General features: G+C 35.5%; 1 protein-coding gene across 1 annotated transcript in view; it reads left to right on the plus strand.

The window, feature by feature from the left end:
- The window catches only part of LOC110440280 (leucine-rich repeat-containing G-protein coupled receptor 5-like), an 86,753-nt gene that overhangs the window by 49,992 nt on the left and 16,281 nt on the right, over positions 1-20,480 (plus strand). The window contains exons 4-11 of the mRNA XM_021483254.1: positions 1,792-1,860; positions 4,579-4,722; positions 6,191-6,262; positions 8,449-8,520; positions 14,366-14,434; positions 14,925-15,065; positions 18,000-18,140; positions 19,425-19,490. Coding sequence (XP_021338929.1) covers positions 1,792-1,860; positions 4,579-4,722; positions 6,191-6,262; positions 8,449-8,520; positions 14,366-14,434; positions 14,925-15,065; positions 18,000-18,140; positions 19,425-19,490 — 774 coding nt within the window. The remainder of the gene's footprint in view (positions 1-1,791; positions 1,861-4,578; positions 4,723-6,190; positions 6,263-8,448; positions 8,521-14,365; positions 14,435-14,924; positions 15,066-17,999; positions 18,141-19,424; positions 19,491-20,480) is intronic.

A 20,480-nucleotide genomic window follows, 5' to 3' on the forward strand; every position in this document is an offset into this window, starting at 1 on the left:
CCTAAACCCAAAATTGACTCTATTGTTTATGAAATGCAACATCTTTGTCAAAGGTATGAGTGTTCTGGTCTTTGGTTACCTGTGTTGGTAGACTGATGAAACGTTCCACGGTATTCATGACATCTTGGTTCTTTCTTTGGCGTCGTGTCTGTCCTTTTTGCATCGAATCAAGTTCCCGTAATATCCTTGTGCTTGGTGACGTTATGATGTTCCTAAGAGTGCTTACCTAAACCTTTTAATTATTTCGTTCCGACCATAGCTTAAACTTTCACTTGATTCAAGTTGAACTGTTTTTTAAATGTATGCATTGAAACGGTCACACCCCCATTTTGTTTTTCCTTGTTGCTCATATCTTGATTTGTTCGGAAATGTATACGGCTCATAAACAATGCGCGTCTCGAACCGAGAGCCTTGTATATATGTGTCAGTTCTGTTTCCTCATTGGATACTCCAATAGGTTCCGATGACGTAACTCCGTGTTGTAGTCAGGTCAATTTTTGCAGACAGATCAGGAGCTATAGGTAACTTGCACCGACAAGGAATTAAATAAACTGTTCGGAATGTCGCCTCGCATAAAATACCTAGGATGAAATCGTGACCATGATCGAATCCTTATTGACAACATCTTTGTTGAGGAAGATGGCATTTTCTTTTCCTACTGTAAGCCGGTTTTTATCGTATGAGACTGAATTTATCAATCGGCTCTTCAAGTATTACTGACAAAAAGCGAACCAATATCGATTTCTGCGATTTCATATCCAGCAATATCGACGATGTCCTGTTAACCGAGTATACCCCGTGAGCATTTATTTCAACAGCTGTCCTCAATTTATGCTTCTAACATTTCTTCTAAGCTCTAGGATAAGCTGAACGACTTACTACTAAGATGTACGATAAGCGGGACGTTTTCGACTTCTTCCTTCTCATACCTACGGTGTTTACATGCCTCCATTGATTCGGATGTCATGACTTCCATGATAGATGTTGTCTGCTGAGGATAGACTTAAAAAACATGGTTTCAAGGTGCAGGTTTATAAAGTTTTACGGTCGCCGTTATAAACTAATTGTGAAATATGTTATTTCTTTATTTCTTAAAGTGATATGAAGGTTGGTTTTTTGGCTGATGTTCATTAGTGTTCCTATTTGTTTCGTTGTCACTAACGCCGTCTCACGTTGAGGACGTGACCTTACATGCAAAAAAATATCAGTTTTGCGATGAAGCAGAAGACGCTTAGCATTTTTGCGGGGGGGGGGGTTCTAGAGGTTAGTTAACATATTCGTGTTGAGTTAGACAACTTTCCAGATCACTCTGCACACGGCTATGAAATATCCCGTGTGACGCGGTTTAAAGCCGGGCTACAGATCGGGAAAAGAGTTACATTTGCACGTCTAACGTTGAGCGTTATTTAATTTTAAAAATGCGTGTGACTGGTGTAATATCGACCAGGAAATTACATATTTCCTTTCATCCACCTTCCTTCCGAGTTAGGTTTCAGGAAAAGCCATGGGCTATTTCTGGCTGCGTTCGATTCACAAGATTTAATTACGCTAACAAAAGTTTAAACGTCTAGCTTATAAATGTATTTTACAATTTAAAAAAAAAGAAAATTGCATTCTAACAAAATTAACATCCATCATTCGAAAATGATTGAAACATTATTCAGCCGTATTGAACAGAGCTTATAAATATTTTCCCATCATTTTCTGACTGTTATTCCACCTGTAATACATGAACGTACATTTGTTTAATATTTTTAATATGTTGTCTTTAATTATGCTTGTTTGGAACAGACACCTAGATGGGAACAAATTGGAAATTGTACCAAAGGCCTTCAAAACGCTTCAAAACCTGTTGCTGCTGTGAGTATTCCCTAGACAAATCAACTGGGAGTTAACCCCTTGGCAAAGGTACTGCATGTATCCCCAAAATATATTACTGAGAGTGTGGCACTACCCAAATCTGTTTTCTCCGCGGATAAATCTACTGTGAGTTTCTTGAATTTCCCACTAAACGAAGCTGCTGTGTGTATCCTCAGACAACTCGTCTGTGAGTTTCCCACTAGAGGAAGCTGTTATGGTTGTACCTGCAGACGAATCTACTATGAGTACCTCCTAGACAGAGCTTCTATGTGTAATCCTCGGAAAAATCTACTGTGAGTTTTCCCCTACACGTAAGATCGATGAGTACGTTTTGATGCAGTACAAAGCCATCTGTTGTTACCGGGTCTGATGAACATTGGATGTGTCTGTTTGTGACATATTAGCGAGGAGAGAAAACAAAAAACCATGTGCGTTCTTGAGAGTATCCCCATTAATGTATATACTTTATTGATAATACAGCTAGCATGTATTTCAGTTTCAATATCAACTGACAAGAGATTAATGGAGGGTTAATGACTAAATGTATAAAAACACTTAAACACATTTTTGTGACAATGTTTTTGTTACTACCTATGATGTATATGTTTTTATGTTATAAAACCTGTTTTATGGCGTATCAGCCGTATCTCAATTATAGATGCGATACATATTTTATTAATATTGGTGTTTTTTCCCTGTAGGACATCGACATTCTATGATAGTTGGTCATGTTTCATTTGGAACAATTTCGGCCTTTTATCATGAAAAAACGTGAAAAATACCTGGGGTGTTCCGGATAAGTCATTTTTCTGATGATATAGTTAAGGTTGCTTTGTATGGCTAATACATTATATGTAGCTGTACATTGATGGGTTTTAATAGTAAGAAGTGTGTTTTAATGGCTTTCAATAGTAGGAAGTGTATTCTAACAGGCTACAAACAGAGCTGGTCTATTTAAATATACTTCATTAACAGGTGCACTATTTTAATGCGCTTCATTTAAAAACAGACATTTTAATAGGTTTAGAGGGTAGTCTATTTAATTTAATGTGTTATAATGCCAGTCATATCAAGTAAGATTCGTGTCGCTTGAAATAATTTTGATTTTTTGTTTTTAACTACATAATTTAAAAATTCTTTGCGAGTCATAAAGAAAAGCAAAACCGAAATATAGCTCCCTTGTTTCCTGATGTAAACCGCAAAAAAATTTGCTGATTTTATAGCGTGATTAAGCGACTAAATTAAATGTTTGTGTTCACTTATAATGTATCCGCCACACCATCTTTGTCTTACATTTGTAGTGTGTCTTTATAACGATTCTGACTTATGAAAAATCGATTTTATCAATGGACAACGATGCGGTCAGTGCTAATTTTGCCTTCGGCTAACACTGACCGAAGGGTTTATGGGGTTCGTTTGTTGATGTTTTTTTGTGTCGCCTGCGAAAAGCTGTTGACACATAGATATTGCTATGTCGGCGTTGGCGTCGGCGGCGTCGTCGGCGTCGGCGTCGTCCGCACAGAGGTTTTCGTACGATAACTTGAGATTGCTTTTCAGGTCTAAAGGTCAAGGTCACTGTTACTATAAATAGAAAATCTGTTTTCGTGCGATAACTTGAGTTTCCTTGTGCCGATCAAACTCAAACTCATGCAGTGCTTCCTTACCAAAAGTGCTTGATAAAGAATGCTTTTCAGGTCCGAAGGTCAAAGGTCAAGGTCACTGTTACTAAAAATAGAAAATCTGTTTTCGTGCGATAACTTGAGTTTCCTTGTGCCTATCAAACTCAAACTCATGCAGTGCTTCCTTACCAAAAGTGCTTGATAAAGAATTCTTTGCAGGTCCGAAGGTCAAAGGTCAAGGTCACTGTTACTATAATTAGAAAATCTGTTTTCGTGCGATAACTTGAGTTTCCTTCGGCCGATAAAACTTCATGCAGTGCTAAGCATACTTGCATTTTCAAGATTTTTTTTATGGATACAAATGAGGCGATGCTTGTCTTGCTTGTGGACACCATATTTGAGTGGAATTGAGACAATGAGTATCCATAGCAAGTACCTTAAAACTCATGGTATTCTTCCCAGAATAACAGATTATATAACAAAATGATGTCATCCAAAAAAATAATCTTTGATTATTGCTTACTTCTAACATCATTTCTTGAAATGAAAAGTGTATCTATTTCTTCGTAATCTCCCAGCTTCCTTCGCAGGCGACACATCCACTTCCGTGGAATTCTTGTTTGTTAAATATTAGTGACATACTGTTATATTTCAATTTTGTCATTAGTTAATAAAATTTGTTTTTCTCGATAAAGGAACGGCTTGCTCTAAAATATTGAACTTTATATTGTTTGTATTGTTGGAATTATCTCCTTGCCCTATATACCAATTTTAAGTAGGCCATGCCTTATAATCATACGTTTATTTTAGCGGGCTTAAATTCTAGCGTTTAACGTAATTTTGAAAGATAAGCACTTCGATGAATTGGCATACTCACACTTTAAGCATTAGGAAAATTTATATAAAGTAAATACAATTTGCACAGTAATAATTTATCGCAATATCTGAAACTCAAAGGGCGCAAATATTGGAATGCCGCTAAACTTGTTCGTTTTCAGTACTTCTTTGACCTGTATGACTATATAAAGTTAAGTGATCTATATGTTTAGAAGAGAAGCATGTCAATAACAAAATCATAACTTTCCTTTAATTTTTTCAGACATCTGGACGCCAATCACATCAAACAAGTGCCTGCTGAGAGCTTCAGAAATCTAAGACGGCTAAAGTCCTTGCATTTTGAAGCTAATTCTCTGACGTCATTTCCGACGGATGCTTTTCAATACCTTGCGGCTCTGGAAGCCTTGTAAGTATGGCGCTCATCAATTTGATGCTGTTTTGACGACCTCAGCACATATCAATTCATCATGAGCTATGTCTTGAAATTCTGTATCGCAATGTCTGATGCTAGATGTGATGTTAATTAATTACGACACTCGCAACAATATAATGCCCTTTTCATGTGTGTTGCAGATGCCATAATAACATTCCGTTTTGATTTCGTGAACTAAATGACATGGTCTGGTAAAAAGGTTATCTTTGAATCCAGCAGATGTGATGAGATGTGATCAATTTCCTCTTGCTTTGCGCTCATTTAGGTACAATGGCATCAGCACATCAACAACATTTGACGCATCTGTGTTATTTTACGGTTTCTGATTGAATGCCGCTTTAGTATCAACACGCTTTGACAAATATTCTATAAATATAATTCGAATGCAGTATTTGGAATTTATCATGGCATCTTTGAAAATATGTTCCTTATGGTGAGTGGATATTATCGGGTTGAGATCAAATTTTATCTAGTATTTGTTATTGTGATTTGGTCAAAAGGCAAAACCTGATTGACTTGGGTCTAGTTCAAAGCTTCACCATGCAAAATACTGACGGAAAAAAGTAACTCAAAATTGTACGCAAAATAAAAGAGACTCCGAGGGCTTGTATCGCTTACTTTGGTATTCAAACAATCATTTAAAAATGTTCCCATTAAAAGCAATCTTGTGATTATTTCCAAACTTTAACCTCCACCTTCTAATCAAACATTTGATCAAATGTCCCTAAGAATGGTTCATATCAATGTTAGCTGAAACGTGATTAAATTGATTAGGCTTTTACCAAATAAAACCACCAATTTCAATTTCCTTCAGTGGTCTTGTATTGCAATAGTTTGTGTGATTCCCTTGTCACGTGGTCTCGTATTGCAATGGTTTGTGTGAATCCCTTGTCACGTGGTCTTGTATTGCAATGGCTTGTGTGAGTCCCTTGTCACATGGTCTTGTATTGCAATGGTTGGTGTGATTCCCTTGTCACATGGTCTCGTATTGCAATGGTTTGTGTGAATCCCTTGTCACGTGGTCTTGTATTGCAATGGTTTGTTTGAGTCCCTTGTCACATGGTCTTGTATTGCAATGGTTTGTTTGAATCCCTTGTCACGTGGTCTTGTATTGCAATGGTTGGTGTGATTCCCTTGTCACGCGGTCTTGTTTGTTTGATTTCCTAGTTACGTTGATTTGTTTTGTTATGCTAGGTTTAACTCACATTGCACGTGGATTTGTTTTGTTATGCTAGGTTTAACTCACTTTGCACGTGGATTTGTATGGCTGCAGTTACTACTGTGATTATGATTTTGTCTTCTTCAACACATCATACTTAGCACAAAATATAAGACTTACTCCGTCCGAAAGATTGTGAAAATCATTTTCACCTACAGAATTACAAAATCTTTCGACCTGTAGTTATTTTATTTTTAATTTAATTTTTATTCTCTTTTGCAGAGATTTATCCGTCAACAAAATAGAACGAATCCCGGATTACGCATTCAGCAACTTGACAAATCTGGTTTTGCTGTGAGTATCGCTTTAAGACTTGAAAAAGAAGATGGTTATATCGATGTTTGTATGTGCGCATCAATCTTATTTGCAAACATGAATCATTATTCAATATTATGTGAAAACAAATCATGGAATGATACCTATAATTTACATAGAAGGAGCATGTGCAAATTAATATGAATCTTCATAACAGAAAAAGGGCATAACACGTTGATGACCCATACTTTTAGGTTGAATAAGAGGAAAGAATTAAATTTAATCTAAAATCAGTTTTAAAGTTATACCTGATATTATTTTTAACGATAAAAGTAATAATCTTTTCTTGACCGTTAACAAAATGTCAAAGTCGATCGTATTATCACGTGTTTCAAAATTATGAAACAAAATTAGGGTTAGACACGAACTTGAGGGACTTGTAGGTAATAAAACTAATCTTCTCTCAGTGTGGTATATAATCATGTAAAATAGAAATCCCAAAATCGTGAGGTTAATATTGCAAATTGAATGTAATTGAATGTACGAAGAGCGTGGCATTATGTAATAATCATTAGCACGGATTAATGCACAGAAGTATAAGCTGATAGAAACGGAATTAATTCTGTTGCGTTACTCATTAAAAGAACCTCACGAGGGCTTATAAAGAGATATAACAACGCGAACATTTTTATACGCATTGTGATGTAAGTCCGTTGAAAAAAACGCGCTTTCATATTTTCACAAATAGGAAGAAATATTCGCTGAATTAAGTGTACTCAAAATCATTAAAATGATCCGTATATGTAATCTGCGACATGTTAAAAAAAAGGTTGTGGAGTATTACAAACGGTAATAGTAACACTATTCTAATTTTCATTTACAATTTTTCCATACCAATGGCACGAATGTACCTCAAAAAGAGTATCTTATTTTACAAAAACATAAATAACCGGTTAGGATTTGTTAACCCCTTGTTTCAATTAGTCTCAGTAATCATGAATTTTCAGTCAACTCACTTTTCTACGCAAAACGCAAACAATTTATTTATTTGCAACAAATATATTCGATTATGAAACATTTCTGGAGTGTTACAATATAACACTTATCTACAGCAACATGCATAGTCGTATCTTGATACTGTTGTATCGAAATAATTGTATATTCAAACAATTTAGCTCACACTAGCATGATTTGTTTAATCCTTTGAAATCAATAGTACTGTGATCTGCAATTTTCGTTGGGTTTTTAATTTCATAGATTTCGTGGTTCCTCTTCAACTACGAATGTATATCTCCACGAGTTATTAAACATAATTATTTAATGTCACATGTATTTGACATACGTTACTCTCCGTATGAGTGGGAACTAGTAATCCACATATTCATGTACCCACGAATTTTCGGAAAATATCGAAATTTGGGTCCCACCAAAAAATAGGATATCACAGTATATAATGCATTAATAGATAACACATAAATAGATAGGCAACATCAGAGAGAATTCTCCTGACATTAAGGTTAATAATAACAAGAGGTCAAACTGTATCATAACCATTGACACTATTGTGGGAAGTTGTTTAAATCAGTTTTCAAAGAAATATTTCATAAAAATCACATATTGCGCTGCATTTTACAGAATAATAGTTGAAAACATAAAACAAAAAACACAAAAGCTATAGGGGTCGAACTCAATGCCAAGCCTACGCTTTAGCGATGTGTCCATCTAGGAATTACAACTGCGTAGTCATCAAAATGAGTGTCCGTTTAATGGGCTGCCAAACCTGTAAAACAATGGACATGGGAACTTCTCTTAGCCAGATAAACTCCTTTTAATTGTCAACACAATATTATGATTCTACAAAGCAATTTGAATACTTTTTTCATTTTCAAATTTTGTCACTATGTTCATTTAATTGTCAACACAATATTATGATTCTACAAAGCAATGTGAATACTTTTTTTCATTTTCAAATGTTGCAAGTTAAAAAAGATACCAAATAAACTTACACAAATTACAAGAAACAACTTTTTTTGATCCAGACCTTCAATATTATTTTTTAATCTTTAAGCGTTTGATTGCAGTTTCCGTATTTCCTTACACAAAAGAACGCACATATGAGTCAAGTTTGTGTTCGTGTAATCTCATAATATATAAGAAATAGTTAGAAAGTTATTTTGTTTTTGTTGGATAGTTGTTTATTCAATATGGGTCGATTCATGTTTCAGACGAATGGCAGACAATCAGCTTGCTGAGATCGAAGACTACGCATTCCAAGGATTAAATGTCCTAACCGAATTGTAAGTAACATAAATGATTCAATTGAAATATACCGTTTATCAGGTATGTTTCGAGAGCATGTAATTTTTACTCGCGAGATGTTGGTCAGAACGCACCTTTTTGATGGCATACTAACGAGTAAGACAAACTTACGTGTTTGCATCGTTCATAAATTACCTGATATCCGGCGAATATTTCACAACAATAATGAAACAATTTTACTACCTGAAAATAATCACGCACTTGACCTGGATGGAGGTGCGATGTGGGTGTCGGTGTGGCATTATACTGCATATCTCGTGGAAAACTCACCTGGTCGATATGTGTCCCCAAACTCCTTCACGTCCGACTAGAGAATCGAACCCAAGTGTGTTTAAAGGCAAGTGCGCAAACCACTGCGCCACCCGACCACCAAATATACATAGCTCAATCCTCACCATATTTATCCATACATACATATTGGTAAAAAATACAACACTAATAACTGCATCTGACGTAACTACAACAAAATGTTTGATAAACAATTAACTGAAATAAAATTGAAGTTAGCCTGATCTGTTCAATAGTAGACAGTATTTACAATCATTAACTTTACCTCCACTTCCACTTATTTCCTTTTAAGATTGATCAACAAAATTATAATCTTTAGGAACTAATGAAATAAGTGCTGCCCGATTTCATTGTCGTCTTTACACGAATAACAATAGAAAGATAATAATTAACAATTGTATCTACATGGATGAATGGCGTCTATCCTAGGCTGGAAGAACTATCCTAAAGGAAATTCACTCCGTGCAAAATGTGGATGTTGCATTCCGACATTTTGTATAAGAAAGAATGTCTATAGTAATGTAAAAATTGTCGAATCTGGGCTCATTTGGAAGGTTATCAGTCCTTTTCTGATTTGTACAGTCAAAGATTTTAAATGTTAACAATGTATTGGTTTTGCAAAAATAATTTGGGAACTGTATGCAATATTCGATTTTTGGTAATGAAAAATAAGCCAAAATTCGGTTCACCTCCTTTAATCCTTCATAGCAGATACAGAAACTCCACATTTTGAAAGCGAGCCATAAAACTTGCTCAGTATATAGGTAGACTATCCCAACCAAGTCATTTATTGGCTAACAGGTCACGTCTATCAAGAAAATCATAATAGAACTATAGTTTAATATCAGGATATGAAGCTGACAACGTACAGTCCGTAATGTCTTTAATTGCAAATTCTGGAAAGTAAACCAATCTCATTTTATAAAACGTATTTACCCCGGTTTAACTACTAAAATGGGATTGTGTGTTGATATCATGGTGTCCGTTAAAACACGATAAGTAATACCTCAGGTAATATCTTAAATGTCATCAACGAAACGTCATCACTGGTTGTAGGTAAATAGAAACATTCAGAGGACTCCAGAACTAGACAAATGGGCTTTACACCCTTATATACTTTCGGCTTACTGTATCCATAACCAGGTTTTACCGTATTTATAGGTTAACCATTTTTTACCAAATTTTATAGGTTAACCTTTTCTTTTAACGAATTTTCAAATTAACTATGTTTTTACCAAATTTTAAAGGTTAACATTTTTTTACCATATTTTATAAGTTAACAATTGCTTTTACCAAATTTTATAGGTTAACCATTTGTTTACCAAACTTTTATAGGTTGACCTTTTTTATACCATATTGTATAGGTTAACTATTTTTTACCAAATTTTAAAGGTTAACATTTTTTTACCATATTTTATAAGTTAACAATTGCTTTTACCAAATTTTATAGGTTAACCATTTTTTTACCAAAATTTTATAGGTTGACCTTTTTTATACCATATTGTAAAGGTTAACTATTTTTTACCAAATTTTTTAGGTGCAATCATCTTTGTGTGTCTTACATTAATCATTTAGGAGTACCGCGGTAGCCGAGTGGTTAAGACGTCTGACCGTCTTGATCACTATAACAATCAACCACTGGGTCACGGGTTCGAGGCCTACGTGGGGCAGTCGCCACGTACCGACCACAGGTTGGTGTTTTCTGTCCCCGGGAATTCCGGCTTTCCTCTACCACCAAACCCTGGCACGACCGTAAAAGACCGTGGCTGTTAATTGGACGTAAAGCGCAAACAAACCAACCTAATCATTTAGGAAGTATATTAAAAATCAAAGTTGCCCGCTGTTTATAATACACTAATGACACAATTAAGAGATGATAATTAACGTGCAAATGAACCCACATGAATTAATGATTTACAGAAAGAATATCCTGGGCTGAGCCAACGATCCGTATATAGCATATGCTTTCGCCTTTTCACAGTCAAAAGCATGACTGAAGGAAGTGTATCTAAGTTTTGATTGGAAAATAGCACCGATGAAAAGATTTGTAATGTAATCATTAAAATTTAAATCATCGGCTGTGCAAAAAGAAGAGGACTGTAATCTTTCAAACTAGGTCACAGATTCGACAATTGCTGCATACTCGTTATTATTTTTAATTTGAGGGGGAATTTCGAAATACAAAAAAAAATGTATTTACTAAAATAGTATTGGGTTTGCAAAAATATTTTGCGCATGCTGCATATATTGCTTTTAGGGGATGCAAAAGTCTTATCATCTTTGCGATTTTTTTTTATGGCAGATTCATGATATTTTTTAAGTGTAGTAGCAACGATGTGATTTATTTACAAAGAGAACGCGTCCATCAAGAAAACCCTAACACTTGGAGCATGCTTTCGAGTATTGCATACATTGTGACGTTACGAAGTGCATCGTTATAAGCAATCGACGCTGAACCTGATGCTTCTGAAGTGGAAACAATATGTTTTTCATCAAATAAAAAATAATGTTTTCAGACATTTAATTGGATCAGTAAAGATTTTGGCGGTACTGTAGTTTAATGTTAATATATGAACCTGGTGATGAGCAGTCTATGGTGTCTTTAATTGCGAGTGCTGGAGTATAAACAGAACTCAAATTGTAAAACTAATTTCTCCCGGGTATCTACTAAAATGAGATTGCGTGTTAATATCATGGTATCACGATAAGAAATACCTTAGGCAAAACTCAAACTCAAATTTCCACCGAAATGTCATCATTGATTGAAGTATATTAACATAACTAGTGTTCCCTGAGGCTATCAATGCGGGCGCCACACCCTGATATACTTTAGGCATACTGAATTTATTACCTTGTTTTACCATATTTAAGTGTAATCACATATGTATCCCTTTATGTTCATCCCTGAGGTACCGGATATATGCCACTAAACGCTTTAAGTATACATAAGTAAAATACCAGGGAAAGCACTTATATATCGTAGTTGCAAGATATACATTTTAAAGAAAACAATTCATGATAAATACTAATAATACGGTGCAAGTCAAATTCTAGATTATTATACTGAAAAGTATATTACTAATTGATTTCTAACTAAGGATTAAAGCACTTTGACAGAGGAATATCTATATCCATATAGTATATGGATGTCATGACTCGATGGTTGACATTTTGATTATCATGCCGTCATCATTTTTGCGTCGGATAACACTGCTTTTCTCTCTGTACAAATGTTTGTACTTTTTACTGCACAAGCATAAACAGAAAATAATATTTTTTCTTAATGCTGAATACTGATAAGTGTGGTTGAATTTATTATCTATGAAAATATCTGTCATAGAACGGATTCCAAAAATAATAATCAAGTATGGAACTGCTTTTAGTTGGCATCCATAGGCAATATGATGCAAACTGGACAAATACATTTCCGACATGAACTACTAGCGCGCTTCATTGAATGTGTCTTTATGAATGCCAATTGAAATCGGTTCAACTCTTAAATATAGGAAAAATGTAAAATAAAAAAATAAACTTATTAGTGGTGAATATAGCTAGTTTTGTGTGTTGGTATATAAGAGACGGGTTACATCGATTTGGCTTCTGTTTGCGTCATATACAATCACCGTCTATTGATCCTGCAAGTCATGACTCGCTGTATACTTCAGTATATCACCACAAACGAGACATAAGATCGATTACTGCCTAAATCCGTTCGAAGAGTATTAAACGAACACCGAATCTCCTTATTTTTCTCCGAATTCCAGCCAGTGATTGCATAGAATTTTCTGTTATATTTATAGCCTGTTGATATTTACATCATCTGGTATATATTCAACATCTGTTATTCGATGGGGTTTTTTTTCAAACCACTCCCTGGGGCAAGTTATTGTTTTACGAATTCTGTTTATATTTATTTGGATCAGTACAACTATACCAAAACTATAACGGCAAAACAATACCTTAACAAAAAACACAACTGTATCACAAGGCCATTACCACTATAACAAAAAAACAATATTTAAAAAATTACCACGGTATCATGTATGATAGAAACAACAAAAGACCAGTTTTGCTATAATAAACATCACAGCTCTATCACAAGGCCATTACCACTAAAACAAAACTGTTAGGGTAAAACAATACCACTAATACCTTAACAATAAACACAACTCTATCACAAAGCCGTTTCCACTATAACAAAAAAAATATCTAAACAAATTACAACGATATGTAGTTAAACCACAAGACCAATTTATTCTATTACGACCTTGTCTTTTTATGGCGCGTTGTTCCTATAGATACGCCAATGGCTTGTGTTTTTATAGATAGGTGGATGGATTATTGCTTTCAACCAGCCGCTGGTTCGTTCCTGTAGATGCGTCGACAGTTTCATGTATATAGATCAAATGCATGACACTGAAGAATCATCAAATGTTTGGTCATGCAGAGAGGGCGAAGCTTGTTGTTGTGGATAGATTTGTTAGTAGTTTCCTCATGTAGAATAGTCGACAATATGTTCATATAGCGCATCTACATAAACATATTGTCGACTATTCAATGGATTCTTGATTTAGATAGACTATCTTGTTGTTGATATAGAAACACCGACAGTTTGTTCACGTAGAACGGTCGACGATGGGTTTCTTTAGATAGATTTTCGGTTGACTATTACTGTATGCCATGTCGACATTTTGTACTGACACATGTCGAAATTTCATTCCTATAGAAACTGAACGGTTTGTTCAAGTTAACAGAAAGTCTGTTTGGGAAAACAACGCTTCGTTCAATCAATAAATCAAAGAAGATTTGCAATACTGGTTCTACAAATAACGTAATATCTGTAATATTATTATAACTCTGGTCGCCAAATTGATGCAATTAACGGTATTTTCTGTGTCTATTTACTCATTTCTGCCAGACGTGATACGGCACAGACCTGTATACTGTTCTTTTTCTAGATTTTGCTGTAGGCATGTATTGATACAGATTCGTATGTCAATGAAACAAAATCGTAATAATACGCGCCATTTTTGTTTTTTGTTTTTTCCGATTAATTGATACACGTGTTTATATTATAGCAAAAATAATAAAAAGGCAATGAAGCACTTACCTTATTATGAAAAGTCACACATAGTTTCTATGTGACGTTTCGATGACTAGTACGGTATGTACTCTGTCATCTCCATCAGTCTGAATATGACAGAGTACATACCATATGGTTTTATTTTAGAATCTGAAACACATGAAATGTCATAATTCCCCTTCTTAGTTATTAAGTCATTTTCTCTTTTTAGATGACTTGTCTGTTGAATAAAGTGGCTACACTTATTGTTTTCTAAAATCAATAATCTGAACACATATTCTGGAACTAGTAGATTGTTTATGTCGTAGAAGAAATAACAAATATCCTACTAGAGCAGATGTGATGTAACCAAGCGCTATATTTCGAAAAATGTTTATTTGAATTATGTTTGTGTGCAAACATATTTTCTAAATTTATTTTCTTATAATTTCTGTAATTATTTATCCTGACAGGGTAATGAACAGGAATAAACTGAAGCATATTCCACCGGCCTTTGCAGCCTTACCTGACCTTGAAACAGTGTGAGTATAATGGTATATTTTCGCAAAGAATACGTTCTAACTTTAATACCTTTTTTAATATAATAAATAAATATCTCCAAAAAATAAATCAAAATTCATGTTACAAATTATATTTTTCCAGTGGAAAAAACCCTAGCTTTATTTTGAATGCCTACAGATCTTTTGGTTGTATCGATATTGTTTTACAACTATATAAACCAGTTTAGAATATGTAGGTACTGTATTATAACTATGCAAACCAATGTTGATTACGAGGGTATTGTATTATAACTATGTAAACCAAGGTTGAATACGAGGGTATTGTATTATAACTATGTAAACCAATGTTGAATACGAGGGTATTATATTATAACTATGTAAACCAATGTTAATTACGAGGGTATTATATTACAACAATACCAACCAACGTTAAGCACGATACTGTCTTACATGAATTGATGTTAATTATAATGGTATGCATATCCTAATAATAAACTAATATGTATTACAGACAAATAGAGGATAATAATATTCAATACATTCCTGACTACGCCTTTTCCGGTAACAACCGAATCCGCATGCTAGTACTCAAAGATAACCCTATCGTGTCTTACGGAAAACGGGCTTTCACCAATCTACCATTGAAGAACCTGTAAGTTATTACCACTCCTTGTAGACAAACTCGTTTTGCATGGCTTAAAGTTGCACGCTCGTTATTTCAGCATACGTTGACTATGTAATTGAAATAAGAAGCCCTAAAATCTCTAAATTAAGCAACGGTTTTTTTCGGGGCCGTTTTATTTTCGAAGCTTTTTTCGATTCAATCTTACTAGTCTTACTATAAAGCTTTTTAAACAGTACAAGCCCTAGCTAAACTGGTTTTGACATTAGAAGTCATAGCTATTAAATGTTGCGTTTTACCAAGTTTGTATCACAAACGTGATCCCTGTAGTTTGGTTTCAAAACATCGTCTTAGATCTTTAATTAAGAAAATGATCAATCATCTTTTTTAAAGTTTCTTATTAGTATTGGTAATACATGTGTATGCAAATAGGTTATCAATATTGCAGGACAATCTATAATATCTCTATATATATATTCCGGTGCACATGAATAGGATAGACCTAGTAATGGCCGCTTATCATATTTTTTATAAAGATAATTGACTACAAGTTATACAAGGAATATTTTCAAAGCCGGCATAATTTTGCAAATCTTTTATAGAGAATTTAGGGTTATGTTTGGGAGGCGATTTTTCCGCCAATTTGAAATGAGTTTGTATGCAATAAACGTGTTATAATATTGAGAAAACTTTAAACCAAAATAATGTCCTTGATAGACGGGAAAGACTTTAAGAGGAATTATACATGTATTCTGAAAGACTTCATTCCAAAAATTGATTAAATTTAGTTTACTAAAAACATGACAATATACTTTCGACTTTATTCCATTAGTCTGAACTGTCCATTAAGATCAATCATGTGGACATTAAAGAATATCTGGTACACACAAGCACGACACATACCACTTGAATGTACTTTATTTATTATTGTATTTAATTATTATACACTTACTAATTGTGTTCCATGTTTGATACAAAATCACATATATACTAGCGGAAAAAAGACACTGTGCATGCGGAGAATTGTTATAAAACATGTATTACCAACTGTATATACATGAAAATTCACACACATGACCGAGTATGACACATACACACTATCCGTGTGTCATTGACAGTTTTTCTCGTGCAGTTTGCTCTCTATAGGCGTTGACCAGGTTCCACGTTTTTCTCGTCCAGCCATCCAATTCGACAATGAAAGTTTATTTTTCAACTGTTGAGTCGCTCTGTTGAGACCAGTGAACAGTAAAAACAGCATTATAACCTTTTAATTTGTGATTAATGCTATAGCGAGGCTCAATGAAAATGACCGCCTCCGGATTATTGGTTTGCTTCAAGCTGGTATGGGCCAAGCCGTAGTCTCTACACGTTTTCATGTCCATCGAAACACAATCCGGGATTTGTGGAGACGACATCAACAGTTTGGCCACGTCGGCGATCGGCCTCGTGCGGGACGTCCACGTGTGACGTCACGTCAACAGGACAACCATTTTCGGCTTGTCCATTTCAAAAAATCGCTTCCAAACGGCAAGTTTGACTGCACGGACAATCCCTAGGTTGCTACCAATAAGAATGAGAACTGTACGGAACCGATTGCGTGAACGAGCTATCCGTCCGCGACGTCCTGCAATCCGCCCAGTTCTTCTGCCACGTCATCGTGTAGCACGTCTGGACTGGTGCAGAAGGGATCTGCGATTTACTCGACGGGATTGGGCAGGCATTTTGTTTACAGACGAGTCGCGAGTCCCCCTGGATAGTAATGACGGCCGTTCCAGAGTGTATCGTTTCCGTGACGCGTGTGTGGTACAACGACGTTCTTTCGGCGGAGGCAGCGTTATGATTTGGGGCGGCATCACAGCCAACGGGAGAACGCCTCTCGTGGTTGTAAACGGGAATTTGAACGCGCTACGTTACCGTAACGAGATCCTCCGGACCCACGTCGTTCCATTCGTGCAAGGGCAGCAACGTCCTATTACTCTACAGCAGGACAACGCCAGGACACAAACATCTCGTGTCGCTGTGGACTTTCTTGCCCAGCAGAACGTTGACGTGTTGCCCTGGCCTGCTGGATCCCCCGATCTGCCGCCCATTGAACACGTCTGGGATGAAATGAAGCGCAGATTACGGGCATTACCTAATCAACCGATGACGTTGGCTGATTTGGCTGCAGCGTTGGTACAAATCTGGAATGCCGTCCCACAAGCATTCTTGAACCGTCTGATAGGCTCAATGCGTCGACGTTGCCAGGCTTGCATTCAGGCAAACGGTGGACATACGAGGTATTAACTTTGTGAACTTAGTATTGACCCTCGCTGTATTTACGTCACTCCTGAGCGGAACTTATTGATTCCATAACGTGGAAAATGAAATGCAACTGTTTATAAATAACAAATAAATTGTCCCTGAAAACCTTGTTGTTCTGCGTCATACACATTTATTTTTATAACACATTTTGGGCATGCACAATTTCTTTTTTCCGCTAGTATATTATTTTAAGGATCCATGGTCCACTGCGGGAAAACACTAGATAATTCAACTGTAATTTACCGCTTAAACAGTAATCTCTTCATGATTTCGCGCTGGATATGATTGAGCACATCTAGGCATGACCACTACCCTTGACCAATTAGCTTATTTTGTTAAAGCGACAGTAAAATGATCGGAGGTCCATAGTTCGAATCCTGGTCGGGCCGGCCCTGGTTGAGTTTTGCACTCTGAACACGTTTCTTTTGTTTTTGTTAATTGTCCTTGTTTCCAATAAAATGTACATAAGCTGTAGCTTTCTTTTATCGAGTCCAGAGTTATTCCGGAAATAGTTTACAATGCATATTATAGTTATTGGCAATGGCAGGAGGATCCTTAATAAAATATAACAATTTCTATTAAAGAATGTTACCTGCTGTTTGTTTTGGAATACAGTGGCAGAGTTATGATCATGTTGATGTTTAGTTAACGTGTTTACAGACATTTATCAGAGGCAAGAGATATGACGGAATTCCCTGATCTGTCTGGCGCAACTCAGCTGGAGACTCTGAAACTAGACAGATCCGCCATTACTGAGATTCCTGCTAACTTCTGTGATTTCCATCCTGATATCAAGGAACTGTAAGCATTGTGGACAAAAGTGTACATGTAAGACGTATAGTAGCCAGAACGACGATAATGCGTAATAAAAAAATATTTTTGCTCAAATAATCAATATTATAACATACAAGAAATAATGAAATAGGACTGTATCTCTGACATCGTCCCATTAAAATTTCGGCGAGATTGGCAGAATAAAACAATTTCCCAAATTTTGTTACTGATAGGAAAGAGCAAAGTCATAAAAACAATACAAGGAGGATATGTTATGTATGTGTTTGTTTCATAAGTTGCTGGAACCATATACAAAGCTTTTATCACTTTTGATGGTATCAGAAGTGCTGAATAATATAAATTGTGCTGTGGTAAAAAAAAATCTTCAAAAACATGATTCCACTTAGAACAGCACTTCCATTGTTTTATTTATGAAATGATATTTAAAAAGATTTTCAAACCGATATATTTTATGATTCAGTACAGGTTTCTCCTCGAGCGAATAAAACGAATGGTTACCTTTATTATATTCCTTATCCTTGTAGAAATGAAACAATGACTACGTTTTCCTGCGAGGTTAACAATACTTTTGATGAAGGCGAAAACAAAAAGAAATATGATCGGTCAAGAAAAATCAAATAATCCTGTTTCTGTACTAAAAAGGCAACATTTTATCATTAGTATACTAGTATACCGAAGTAGAACAACGCATTAAATGTATCAGGACGAATTATTTATAGCCACATTTATTAGTGTCCAAAGCACATCGGGCGTTAAGATCTGCCAAACAGGCTCCGGAAGGAATACTGGAAAGGGTAATGGATCAAATTGATCGTATGAGGGAGACCAGATAGTTTGTCTCCCGATCATGCGATTTGTTAAGGCACACTGTAACATTGATGGAATAAGACCCGTTGTGGCGTCACCTCAATATCATCTTTGACGTCACATTAAGTCTTTTTATAACCTAAATTATGTCAATGCTGACATCTAGATTAAACAATATTTCATTATAACCAAACCAATGGTATTATAAACTGATATTATAGTCTATTATTAGCCGTCCTTTGACCCACAATGTATAGTATGACGTCATAAAGTCAAAAAGATAACGAGTCAAGATCATGGAATTTAGGCATCAAGACTTACTAGATGCTCGATAAAACGTTGAAAAATATTATATTCGTTTCGTAAATTTCGTATGATACAGACACTGTTTCCAGACACTATGTATGTTGTTTGAAAGAATATTGATTAAGTTCACACATACAATAATGATCAACATTTTTTATGTTGCTTGTTATTTTACAGAAATGTGCATTCCAATAATATCAAGAAAATACCAGATCTGACACGTTGCCGAATGTTGGAGCTTTTGTAAGTAAAAAAGGAAATCTATTGTAAGTATACGAAGATGCTGTTTGTTTTCGTATTCACATACATTAAGAAAATTGAAAACACGTTCTGTAATATTGCATTGAAATCTACTTTTGTTATTCAGTTGTGACATATCCCGGTAATGATCAAATAGCAGGGATACTTTCTTTATATTTTTTAATGCATCTTCAATTTTCACCAACAAATTGCTCAGAGGTTCAATGCCTGACGTACGGTCTTAATGTTAAACGCTCGCTCAAGTGACGCAGGCAAGCGGTTCTGTCCCACAAAATCCCTTGATATTCCCTACTTACCGTTCATTATGCACGGTATTCGCAACAACTGGTTCACCCGTTGTCATGATAATGTGACCTGGTGGAAACTGTGCTTGATGCATTTGGCATGGTACTTCAATGATGTAGCACTATCAAATCGGCATGGTACATCAGTGATGTAGCACTATCAAATCGGCATGGTACTTCATTGATGTAGCACTATCAAATAGGCATGGTACTTCAGTGATGTACACTATCAAATCGGCATGGTACTTCAGTGATGTAGCACTATCAAATAGGCATGGTACTTCAGTGATGTACACTATCAAATCGGCATGGTACTTCAGTGATGTAGCACTATCAAATAGGCATGGTACTTCAGTGATGTACACTATCAAATCGGCATGGTACTTCAGTGATGTACACTATCAAATCGGCATGGTAATTCAGTGATGTACACTATCAAATCGGCATGGTACTTCAGTGATGAAGCACTATCAAATCGGCATGGTACTTCAGTGATGTAGCACTATCAAATCGGCATCAATCTCGCGCTATTGCAAGGCGGTAAACACAAGTATACCATGCCTCCAGCACACATGCACACGTCCACTCATACATTACACATATGCAGGCACATCTTTAAATTACCTTATGTGTTAAATGGACATTAAACCGTATAAAACAAAAACAAACCAAATCTAACATCACAGAT

The sequence above is a fragment of the Mizuhopecten yessoensis genome, unplaced genomic scaffold (genome assembly GCF_002113885.1).
Source record: "Mizuhopecten yessoensis strain PY_sf001 unplaced genomic scaffold, ASM211388v2 scaffold11177, whole genome shotgun sequence".
NCBI classification, from domain to species: Eukaryota; Metazoa; Mollusca; class Bivalvia; order Pectinida; family Pectinidae; genus Mizuhopecten; species Mizuhopecten yessoensis.